Raw genomic sequence first — 12,627 nt, forward strand, 5'->3', positions numbered from 1 at the left:
GGCCCTAGCCTTTTAGTCTACAGGTGGAGGAGAGCTTCTCATCCTTCCTTTAGTTCTGGACACAGGCCGGCATCATCCCTGGTCACTCCCAGTGGCAACAGCGAGGAGAGCAGCAGAGCAGGGAAGATCCAGAGGGGCTGTGGCAGGTCCCTCCCTTCGAGGGACCAGCTGCCTGTGGCAATGTGGAGTGGGAAGCAGCTCAGAGGTGGCAGTTTCCGTGAGCTCTGAAGCTTGAGTTCACAGCCCTGCCCCAGCTGTGTCACCAGGGGGAGGTTACTTGGTAAGTTTCTGTTTCTCCATCTCAAAACTGAGGGACTAACATAACCTTTCTAGATCACTGTGAGAACTAAGATTTATGTGTCAAGCACTTAGCACAGATATCGGCACGTGGTAAGTGTTTGGCAAATGTTGCAGCGACATCTTCCGAATCACCAGTACCCTGCCTGCTCATTGCCCTTGAGTTAGGTGACCAAACCCAAAGTCACGTCAGTGCCAAACACCTCTTGATAGGCCCGCTGTCCTCTACTCAAGAGGGTGTGGGAAGACTTTCTCTGTTGTGAGAAGAGATATCACCTTACTGTGGCCTGATTTCTTTATACCCCGTTGCTTGGGCACAAAGTGGCAGACACTGTAGAACAATTCAGGACACGTCCTTCTCCATCCATTTGTTCTTTATTTGCCTTTGTATATAGCATGTTCGTTGTTGATGTACCATCCTGATGTACCCAGGGATTTTTTTTTCTTATTGAGGTTGAGGATTTATTGAAAGAAATTCGATCTATATAAGGTTTCTTCTCCCACCCTCCCAATGGTTTTCAGTTTTCAGATTTACTTCCTAATATTCTGGCACAATTTATACTGTTTGGCAAAATAGCTAATAAAGCTTATGGAGAAACAACCAGCTATGGTGAAACAACACATTTTTACCTCTGTTTATGATTTTAAGGATATTACTTATTTTTGGTTATGGTCATTAGAGGCTTTTAATCTTATTCAGTCTAATACATTGAGTGCTGTGTCTTAGGCACAAAGAATAGTGTCTTCGGAATCGCATGTGACCGGGAGCTTGTGGCTGTGTGGGTGTATAGCTGTTCTCCCTGCCCCCTCCGACCCCCGCCCCAAGTGACTGGGCGTCAAGAAGCTATGGAGCTTGTGTTAAGAGCTCACCACCATTGCATTTCATGATAAGCTGTCATCATGCCCAAACAGCAGGACTTTAGATCTAGGATTGCATGGCCTATCAAACCCTAATGATGATAATGTAATTATCATCATATGGTAGTATTTTCTAATCTATTTTTAGAATGTGGACCTCCTGCTTCGACATGCCCCACTTTACCGTGGCAAACAGGGCAGATCTACTTTTAGTCCTTCTGTCCCAAGGACAGATGGAGAGGTAGAGAGGACGTAGAAAAGAAAGTGCAGTGAAGAGTGAAAGAGTTTGGTTTTCTCCCTCTTTCACTAAAACCTGAAAATGGTTGAAATGCTAGAAAGTAGACTGCTAATTCACATGAAGTTTTTCTGGCTTCATGTTACTAGAAAGGTGCATTTATGAGGTTGCTAAGCAGGGTTAGGCATGTAACCAGTGATTGTGGAGTAGTTTCTCTGAATTTGCGTCCAAGTAAGTGCTATTTCCCGTGCTTTATCTTGGTTAGTTCTTACGGGGCAAAATTCATGCTTGCTTCTGGGAACGCGTGTAGTCCACTTGCTGGGATGGTGGCAGACAGAGCTGAGTTCTCATCCCAACTAAAAGGGTAGTATTTGTTCCTTTTTACATCTCTCTAACTTGTATTTTCCATGGGTATGTCAACCAGAATCTTGAACTGCTAAATCTTAGTATTATTTAAGGGAAACACTCCAGAGGATACTATCACTTAAGGATGTATTGCTTAAGGATACTAGCTTTGAATCGGTTGCTCAATGGCATACAGGTTCATGTGCAAGAGGGATTGTAGGTTATTCCAGTATCTTTGCAAATACCAGAAAGGAGATATGGAAATGCTGTTTCCACTCACCTGTGTGTCAGTGGGCTGTGCAACGTGTGGACTTGAGGAGAAATATCAAGCCTAGGCTTGGCCAGTTAGAAGGCTTGGAGTCTAGTGTGGTAGAAATGCAGTCACAGAATCAGTAGGTAGCAGAGAATAGTAAGATTTTTGATTGTGATAAGTTTGAAAGAAGATAAGAGTCAGAGTAGGATGTAGGGATAGGAACTGGAGCTTGGGACAGAAAGAAAAGAGAGGGAAAGTATTTTTGAAGGAGTGCCTGGCGAAGTGTCTCAAGGATACACTGGCTTACCTGTTCAAGTAGTGTCCTGTGGGAAGGTTAGCCTGGGATACAGTGATAAGTAATGGTAATCCTTTGAGAAAAAACTTTCATTGACTAAGAGACTAGAGTCAAATCCCAGGCGAAGACAGTCTTCTCCAAGAGCTGTTACAGCTGTCTACCAAGGTGAACAAGCAGGGTGATGGGGTGGAAAGATCACGTGAATTAAATATCAGGAAGCTTGGGTTCTAGTTGGGTTCTGACACTGATTCTGTGGCAGGGAGCAAATCTTTAACCTCCCCCAGACCCTGTTTTCTTTATTATAAAATGAGGTTTTGAACCAGGTAGGCTTTAAGTGCCTTGCATCTTTGTATTTCTTTTACTCTTTGTCTTTTCAGCAAATATAAACATGTAGATCTAATCCTTGTTAGTGGCATTATCTTGAAAGCATAGGACAGAAACAGAAATAATGTGCTTTAATGGAAGGTAACTTTTAGATAATTTTTGGGATCTATTGTTTGAATATCATTTTGGAAGTGTGATAAAAGGAAAAAACCTGATTTATAGAACTTGCTAAAATTTGAGCTGTATCCTTTTTCTGGAGCAGTGTGTTGATTCTTTTTTATTGCCCTGAGATAGAAATTTTTAGGTCAGAGACTAGAAAGAGTTTTAGGCACCCCTGATTTCTTCTCACAGTACTTAAATATCCCTGTGTGACTTGCCCTGCTTCTAGCCGCCTACCTGAAGATGAGTTACTCTAATCACTCGAAAAGTCCTGAACCTCAAAGTTGGTACAACTGGAATCTCTGTTATTGGACAGGGAACTCAGGGCAGTGTTGCCTTCAGCTCACCAGTGAGCCACTATGAGGAGTCTTGGGTGCATGCAGGCTGAACAGAGACTGTATTCTACAGAAATTATAGGCTCAGGGAGAAAGGAACTACAACTAACCTTTACCTTATTAGTGTTCTCTTTAGGGGATTAATTTTCTCCCTTATTTGTATGTAAAAAAGTACACATTAACAGCAAGATGGATAGCTTTAAATTCCGTAGAAAAATAGAGCTTTAATAAGATGAGGATTTTTTCCAGTATTTCCTCTTCTTTCAAGAGAGGGTGCATGCAGCCTCCTTAGCTTGCTCACCTTGCATAAGAAGAGGGTTCCAGATCAATTTGATTCCTATTTGCTAAGTTTTTTAAAAAGCATAAATGTGTGAAAGAAAGAGAAAGAAAGAAAGAAGGAAGGAAAAGAGAAAAAAGAAAGGAAAAGAAAAAGAAAGGAAAGGAAAAGAAAAGAAAGGAAAAGAAAAAAGAAAGAAAGGAAAAGACAGGAAGAAGACAGCCTGCATCTCCTCCCCTCTCTCCCCATTTCCCTCTGATTAATTCGGTGTAAGAGCCACTGGGTAGGGCTGAGGTAGGAGTCCGCATGACATAAAGCTTAGAAGCTATAAGAGAATAGATCGATAATTTACCTGCATAACATTAAAAAAATTTCTACATGGAGCAAATTAAGCTACCGCACGGACTGGGAAAATGTTACAACTCTTATGTTCAAAAGGCCAATTTTCTTTGTATGTAAAGAATATATACAAATAAAGAAGAAAAAGAGTAGCAACCCAACAGGAAATCTGCAAAGGAAAGGAATAGACTGGTTGTCCTGTTCTCATTAAGAAGAAGACAGTATACTGAAATACCGTTTTTCACCTGTTACATTGACAAAGATCCAGAGTTTAAGCATCTTTTGAAAAGTCTGTGGGGGAAGCAAGCACTTTCAAAACTTGCTAATCAGATTATAAAATAATACCACCTCTTTGGAGCACAATTTGGAAATATCTAGCAAATTTACTAACACATATTACCTTTGACCTGGCAATTTCACTTGTAGCAATTTATCCTACTAATATACTCCCACACAAACTGACAAGAGTATAAGGTTATTCACTGTATGATCATTTGTGGCGGCAGAAGAGTGTAGACATCGCAGATGTCCATCAATAGGGGACTGGTTAAATAATTTACGGTGTGTCTGTACATGGGAATACTATGCAGCCTTTAAAAAATAAACTTCCTGGAGAATGAAGTCTAAGATATATGTTAAGAGAAAAAAAGTATAGAGAAGTATGTGTATAATGTGCTACCATTTGTATAAGAAAAGGGGGGGGAAGGGGAGTCATGTATTTGCTTGTATGTTCACAAAGTATCACTGATCATACTGGTTGTTTCTAGAGGGAACAACTAGGAGGCTAGAGTACTAGAGTCAGAGAGAGACTTTGCAAAGAAGACCTTTTTAGATCTCTTGAGTTCTTAACCATGGGGATTTTCCTCTTTGTAATTATTTTATAAATAATTTTTCAATTAAAAATGAAAACACCTTCCAGTTCAAATGAAGGAAAGAGTATCAAGTTTATCAAATACTTTTACAGATTCGACAGCCATAAGCATCAGATAATTTTTTCTTTGCTGTGTCGCTGCAGATACCGTAGTGGTATCTCTGGAATTGGATTATTCACTAAATTTCCTAATAGTGAATCATTCCTGGAATGATCCCTGTGTGACAGTCTTTTAATGTCTTACTGGTTTATATGTGCTTATGTTAAAACTTTTTGCATTAATATTCAAAACTGAGATTAGTTTTGGTGGCTATTTTCTTTACAGGTCTTTGACATGTTTTGATAAGGAATATTATTGAGACTTTTAAAAAGAAATGGGAAGATTTCCTTTTCCTTTTTGTTCCCCCTCGTCCCTCAAGGCAGAAAGGCTGAGATGCAATACTTTCAATATTTTTGCATACACTGTAATTGAAGTTGTTACCCACAGGAAGAAGAAGGAAATACTTGCAAAACACAAAAAACTTCCTGGCTGCAAGATTGTGTTTTATCCCTGTCTCCAACCAATGATCTTATGGTTATAGCTCGAGGGCAAAAAGCGGTTTTTCTTGTGCGTAAGTACTCTTGTTATTTTCGGTGTACTTTATTCTAATGCATAGAGTAGGACAGAAATGGATTAGATAGAAAGAAAAAATGTTATTTATGTTGGATGCGTTGTATGGTGGCCTTCTATAGTGTATTTCACATATTGTATAACATTTTTTATTTGTGTGTGTGTGTGTGTATTTTCTTTCCTTCTTTCTATTGTTTGTTTCCTATTTTTCTTTCTTGACTGCTTATACTTGAACTGTGGCTCTGTTGCCCGTCAGAGGCCAAACTGATCATTGCCTGTCAGAGGCCAAACTGATCATTGCCTAGTTTTTGCAAGGGGCAGTCAGAGCTAAAAAGGCTGCTGACACCTTTTTAGTAATAATGTGAATGAGGTGATTTTCAACTATAATTTGAAAACTCATTGGACTCTAGTTTCTTATTTGGGGCATACATTTTCGGTTCATAATTTTTGTTGAAGATTAAAATTAAGGTTTACATAAGATGAAAAACCTCACTGATCAAAATCAGATCATATATTAAATGGCTGTGGAGTGGTCTTAAAAGCAGGTTTATCCTCCTATAGCATAAATCTAATAGAAAAGTGTTCTCTGTCATCTGAAGATGAAAGTCATTTTATAAATACAACAGATGGGGAGATGAGGTGGTATATAAGAATCAATAACTTTATTCTGCAAGAACTAGGACATTAGATGAATTTAATTGGAGGAAGGAGAGACTAAAGGCAAGTAAGTAGCCTGGGTTGAGTTTTATCAAAATCTTACAAAATTTTTTCTGTGTTTACCCAAACCCATTAATATAGAATAATTACATTCTGTACACATTCTAAAGGGCAACCATGAAATTCATAAATCACTGTTTAGTATACTATAGTTAAAGTGATTTTATATGATAACCTATATTTTTCAGCAAAATGGAAATACAGCGATAAAGGAAAGGAAGAAATGCAATTTGCTCTTGGCTGGAGTGGTTCTTTAAATGTCGAAGAAGGGTAGGTACCAGTTAATTTTTTTTTGTTTCTCTGTGCATTAAATGTGTATGTGAAATTGTTTTACTTATAAGTGAGAAGTTTCATCACTGGGATATTTAGTGACTATTCATCCCAACTTAGAGGTTATAGAGCATGATTTGGCCAGCAAATTTAAATTTTATTCATGTGATTTCTTTTTTTTTTTTAAACTCCTGTTTGCAGAGGAGATTTAAAGAAGAACTCAGAGAGAATCCCATTCTTTCTCGTTTTGTTGTTTCCTGTGTTCTTCATTACTAATTTTATTTATCCAAAAAGTCAAAGGCAGTCATTGTCTTCTCTGCTTGGGTAGCATTGGCCTTGTACTTAAAGGGGACAGTGCTACATTAATTCTTAAAACTCACAAGTACTTCAGAAAGGCAAGTTGGTAAATTCACATTTCTAAATGACCCAGTAAGGTGGTTCTCTAGTGCGATTATATGAAGGAGCTGCTAACCTGGAACCTGTTTTCACCTAAATTTTTATGACTGAAAACTATCTGATGAGAATGAGTCAGATACTTCAGACTTTGGATTCAGATAAAAGACAACCAAGTGGAAGCCCATACATAGGACATGCTTGGCACATCATAGATACTCACTGGAATGTTTTCTCTCTTACCAAAATAAATGATAATATTTCTCCTTAAGTCTCTTAGTCTAACCATTTTGAAGACATTTAATTTCTTTCAGAAATGCAAAGCAAACATAATGGCTCAATTACTTGAAAGACAACAAACAAGAAGATTAATTTTGTACAGTGGTTGTCTAATACGATGTATGAGGCAGGAGTGTTTATAGTATCTTGAATAAGCTGGTGATTGATGGGTCCTGAGGGTTGACAGGTTAAATTAAAGTCAGTAGGAGTTATTTTAATTTTGAGGCTTAGTCTCTGAGCTCCTGACAGATTTTTCAAGTCCACGTGTCACAAAAAGAATCTTTTAGGGAACATCCAGCCAAGCATGTGCTTGGAAATGGGTTATCTGGGGCAATTTCTGCAAAGTATCAAGGAAGAAGCCAACTAGGTGAAATGCAGTTCGTCCCCAGAATATGTACTTGCAGGATTATGGTTTGCCTGTAATGTGACTGACACTCCTCCCACACTCTGCCCAATCAGTGCCTAGCTGATGCAGAAGAGAGGGTACTGCGGGAAATGACTGGTGATGATTTGCTAGTTCTCAGTTCTCTGTATAATCAGCTGTGTACGGTAAAGTTTTTGCCTTCTCTTGTGCTTTTTATAACACAGAATGAAAAAATACTGTTTTTTATTAACTTCCAAGTGAATGTGACATTACCTTTCATGTGAATGATTTTTTTATTTTTTATTTTTAAGGGAGAGAGCAAGCATGCACACGTGCGAGGTAGGGAGAGGGGCAGGACAGAGGCGGAGAGAGAGAGAATCTTAAGCAGGCTCCAGGCTCAGCACGGAGCCCCATGGGGGCTCGATCTCATGACCCTGAGATCATGAGCTGAGCCGAAATCAAGAGTCAGATGCCGAACCAACCACACATTCATGTGAATGATTTTTATGATTCAACTTATTGTGGAGTTTTACTGTATTTTTACTTATGCCTTGAATAGAACTGGTCCACAGAGCTTATCTTCCACCGGTTGCCCTTTAACATGAAATTATAGGGAAATAAAAGTAATTAGTAAATTCATCAGGTAAGCATATGATTTTGTTTTCATTTTTAGAGAACGTGTAACCAGTGCTCTATGTATCCCACTAGCAAGCCAAAAGAGGTAAGGATAAATAAGTTATTCGTTTTCTTTGCTTTGATTTATGAGCTTATTGAGATCATAAATTTTGTTTGTAACAGGAGTTCCACAGGGCGTCCTGACTGGACCTGCATTGTGGTGGGCTTTACCTCAGGTTATGTACGCTTCTACACTGAGGTGAGTGGAGTGTTGAGCAGTTAGAAAACAGCACTTGGCTGGAATATCTAGTTATGCATCCCCATTATCCTTCTTTGTGACTAATTACCTGCCGCTTGGGAATGTGGAGTTGCTACTTCATGAGGGTGGAAGCAGGGCCTGGGGGGGGTGGGGGAGTTGTGGTGGAAAGTTCTGGTAGCACTATAGAGAACAGAAGCTGTATTCTTCTGAAAGAGAGTATCTGATATCCATGGAAAACAGTGGGGGAAATGACACTCTTTGCCTGGTCATACCTGTTCAGGTCTACTGATGAGGAAATAAGCAGGGCTCTTCTCTGTGCTTCCTCCTAGAATGGTGTGCTCTTGCTTGCACAGCTTCTGAACGAAGACCCAGCACTACAGCTGAAGTGCAGGACCTCTGAAATCCCACGGCATCCTGGCGTGACCGAACAGGTAGCTTTATAAACGGCTGTGTTCAGAGGGACCATGGCTTTACTTCGAAGTCGTGTTTTCTCTCTTTTTTAGGAAACTCACAGGTATCTTTGTCTTGTGGCATAGTTAGCTGTACTGTTATGTTCTAGAGATACAGCCTATTTATAACTGAGTCAAGAACTCCAGTCTTGCTTTTACTTATTTAATGAAATACCCTACATTTTGTTCCACAATACAATAAAACACTTTAGTCAGAAGCCAAAAGAGTTCCTTATTGTTGGAATTTGAGAGCGACTTAAGACACAGATGTGGTATATATGTTTTTTATTTGGATTTAGGTGTCAAAATTATACACAATAAAAAAAAAGTTCTGGCTGTATTTATTTATTTATTTTTAAAGATTGTATTTATTTATTTGACAGAGATGTAGTGAGAGAGGGAACACAAGAAGGGGGGAGTGGGAGAGGGAGAAGCAGGCTTTCCGCTGAGCAGGGAGCCCGATGCGGGGCTCGATCCCAGGACCCTGGGATCATGACCTGAGCCAAAGGCAGACGCTTAACGACTGAGCCACCCAGGCGCCCCTCTGGCTTTATTTTTAATACTACTACTACATTGTACTTACCTGTTTCTCAGAAAGGCAGTGAAGTTTTTGTTTATAGTGGAAAATAGATTCACTGAACTGAAGATTTGGACAGAAAATGATTCTGTTTCGTATCTAAGGCTCTCCAAATGTACAGTTTTCACTTCGCAGGTGCTGTGTGAGAATTTGATAGTCTCACAGTAAAAAAAAAAATAATTGTAGAGCCACATAAACTAATACGCTCTTCTTTGGCTCACAGTATACATCGTCAAATTATGTAAATATGCCTGCCTTCTTTTTACTATCCTGCTTCCAAAAGGTTTAAAGTAAACAGATGCATGTACTGTGTACCTGTGTGGACTTAAATTGTATGAGGGATGGCCTGAAGCTATGGGGACTGGAGCTGTAGAAGAAAATCTAGTAAGAGAGACTAGACTAATTCCTATTAATACCTTTGAATGAGTTAATCAATAATACAAAGCAGTACCTAGTCAACTGCTATTTTACATGGCCAGAATAGATTCTGTACAAGTGGGGGAAGGGGAGCTCAATTAGAATGAGGACAGTAAAAGAAACTTTCATTGAGCAGACGAGATTTGAATTAAGCTGTGAATAATGGTTATAGAATATAATAGGAAAAGAGGGGGAAATATTTTAGGTAATCAGGAGAACCATGAAGGGAGATTCAAATGTAGGACTGTGTATGAGACAACAAAAGAAACCTAGGTCAGTAAATAGTGAGAAACTGTTGAGTAGGCAGAGTGGCCACATTTTTCATAAATTTGAAAGCTGAGTAAAAATCAGAATTGATTCAGATGAGCAGAGTGACTGAAGATGAGAAGGAAGTGATATATCAAAGGGATATTGAAGGACTCTTTCTTCAGGAGGAACTGGAGTTTGAGAGTCTGGAATCGAGGAGGCTAGTTATCTGACTTTTTGAAGTTATCTGTATCAGACGTGCAGTGTCGGGACAAGACTCTGTAATGGCTGTGAAGAGAGAAAGGACCAGTCCAAAAATCATTTTACAGGAACAATGGACATGACTGGTTATTGTATAAAGACCTAGTGAAGAGGAAAGTGAGTTGGCTCTAAGACATCCATGCCGAGGAGTGCCACTGACAAAGTTGGAAGAGAAGACTGCTTTGGCAGTGAATTAAGGTTATTAAATTTGATTTTGGACATGTTGAGTTTGAGGCAATGGTAGGAAATAAAATGAAAATACCAGGATGGCTGTAATGATACAGAATTCCTACACAGGTACAGAGACTAGATTGAAGAGTGTGGTTAAGTCCTAGATGACGAGGGAATTCTTCCAAGTAAAGGATACAGGAAAATAAAACTGAAGACTGAAAACTTAAATCTTAATAATATTCACCATCAGAAGATAGGAGAAATAAAACCATTGAATGAAATGAAGAAGGAGCTCTTGGAAATCTAAGAAGATAATCTGTTCATTAAAGATACTTCTCAAGAGCTGTTTTTTTATTTTTCTATTCTCTGGATAGTGAAGGTTCTTTAAACCCTTTAAGCTTGCTTATGTCCGTACTACTCTCTTGTTTTTAGAGCGGGTGGAAAAAAATCACTTTTAAATACTTACTATTTGTGAGTCAAGAAAATCTATTAGTTGAAAAATAATTCTTACTGAACGGAGACGGAAGTCTTTGTTGTTACTCTGTATTCTACATATGTATCTTTGGATCTGATACATCAACTTATACATCAAATGTACCTATTTGCTTCTTCTTCATTGTACTCCCACATCTACGAAAGATCACAGAGCAGATTTCCTGATTCAGTTCTGGGGGCAATGAGTGTAGTAGAAGTGACCGCAGGTCATTGCAAACGATTCCAAAGAGAGAAGACCTCTTTCTGGAATGTCAAAGAAGTTCCTTCTGTGTCTTCTGCACAAAGGTCTCTGTCATCTAGCATAATTTCTGCAGCTTTTGGACCATTGGTGTTCGTATTAGTACCTTCTTCAGGAGGGCTTTCTGGTTTTGGAGATAACTGACTTGCTGGTGATTAGCTCCAAGTCAGTGAGGAGGCTCTTGGCCTGCTGTCGTGGTCAGTGGGCCATCCAAGCTTAGCCTTGCAAACCTGTCACATGAGCACCCATGCCACCTCCTTTCCCCTGGCTCCTCTCCCTCGTGGCCCACAAATCTCTCTTAAAAATGGAAACAGCCTACTGGTTCAGTAGAAAAAAGGACAAGACCGTTCTCACAAGAAGAAATATAATTGGTCAAAAAGCGTATGATAAAATTTTGAATGTAAATAATAACCTAAGAACTATAAACCACTACATTTGGATAATTTTTCACCTTTCATATTGACAAAGATCAAGATTTACAAAACTGTTAGCGACGGTATGGAGAAACAGGCACTCTCATGTATTGGTGGAAGTGTAAACTGACAGGTACTTTCTTGAGGGCAATTTAATAATATGAATGAAAATTGAGAATACTCTATGACCCAGAGATCCAGTTGAAGAAATATATAGCAACGTGAGAAGATATACACAGAAGAATGTTTATTGCAGTGATGTTTATAATAATGAAAATGTATTAATTCATTCATAAATATTTAGTTACTGCCTATTGTGTGCCCAGCCCAGTTCTAACCACTGAGAATTCCTTGGGGAACCAGACACCCCAGGGATCCTCCTATCATGGAGCTTTTAGTTTGGGGATGGTGGAGAGAAACCAGCAATAGACAACTACAGATAGTAAGATAGTTCCAGTGTCTGATAGGTGCTAGGAAGGAAATAATCATGTTGATGAGATGGTAATGAGGCAGGAGAACGGAGGTGCTGTTTGATTTAGAGGCTCGGGAGCAGCCTCTCTGTGGGACTACATTAGAGCTGAGAACTGAATGATCAAAAGAATTAGGCAGGTGACAATCTGGGAGGTAAGGTCCAGGCAACATTCAGAGCACTGAGATGATGATGGTCATTGTTCAAGGAGCAAGGAGGGGGCAGGGAGAGGTGAGATGACCTTAGAGATGGGTACCCCATCTTGCAGGCCTAGGTAAAGAGGCCAGGCTTTTTTTTTTTTTAAGATTTTATTTATTCATTTGAGAGAGAGAGCACAAGCAAGGGGAGAGCCAGGGGGAGAGCGGGAAGCAGGCTCCCCGCTGAGCAGGGAGCCCAACATGGGGCTTGATCCCAGAACCTGGAGATGATGACCTGAGCCGAAGGCAGACACTCAACCATCTGAGCCACCCAGGCACCCCTAGGCCAGGCTTTATTCTTTTTTTTTTTTTTTTTTTTAAGATTTTATTTATTTATTTGAGAGAGAGAATGAGATAGAGAGAGCGTGAGAGTGGGGAGGGTCAGAGAGAGAAGCAGACTCCCTGCAGAGCAGGGAGCCCGATGTGGGACTCGATCCCAGGACTCCAGGATCATGACCCGAGCCGAAGGCAGTCGCTTAACCAACTGAGCCACCCAGGCGCCCCCAGGCTTTATTCTGAGTGCAGTAAGAAGCTGTTGGAGAGCCTCAGTCAGCAGATTGGTTTGATGTGCTGTGTCTCCCAAACTGAATGTCCATCAC

The 12,627-nt window shown here is 39.8% G+C and overlaps 1 protein-coding gene across 1 annotated transcript in view; it reads left to right on the forward strand.

Annotated features, from left to right (window-relative positions):
* The window catches only part of RAB3GAP2 (RAB3 GTPase activating non-catalytic protein subunit 2), a 99,226-nt gene that overhangs the window by 31,806 nt on the left and 54,793 nt on the right, over nucleotides 1-12,627 (forward strand). The window contains exons 3-7 of the mRNA XM_044915896.1: nucleotides 5,076-5,199; nucleotides 6,104-6,185; nucleotides 7,895-7,942; nucleotides 8,020-8,095; nucleotides 8,425-8,526. Of these exons, the coding sequence (XP_044771831.1) occupies nucleotides 5,076-5,199; nucleotides 6,104-6,185; nucleotides 7,895-7,942; nucleotides 8,020-8,095; nucleotides 8,425-8,526 (432 nt within the window). The remainder of the gene's footprint in view (nucleotides 1-5,075; nucleotides 5,200-6,103; nucleotides 6,186-7,894; nucleotides 7,943-8,019; nucleotides 8,096-8,424; nucleotides 8,527-12,627) is intronic.

Source organism: Neomonachus schauinslandi, chromosome 6 (genome assembly GCF_002201575.2).
Source record: "Neomonachus schauinslandi chromosome 6, ASM220157v2, whole genome shotgun sequence".
NCBI classification, from domain to species: domain Eukaryota; kingdom Metazoa; phylum Chordata; class Mammalia; order Carnivora; family Phocidae; genus Neomonachus; species Neomonachus schauinslandi.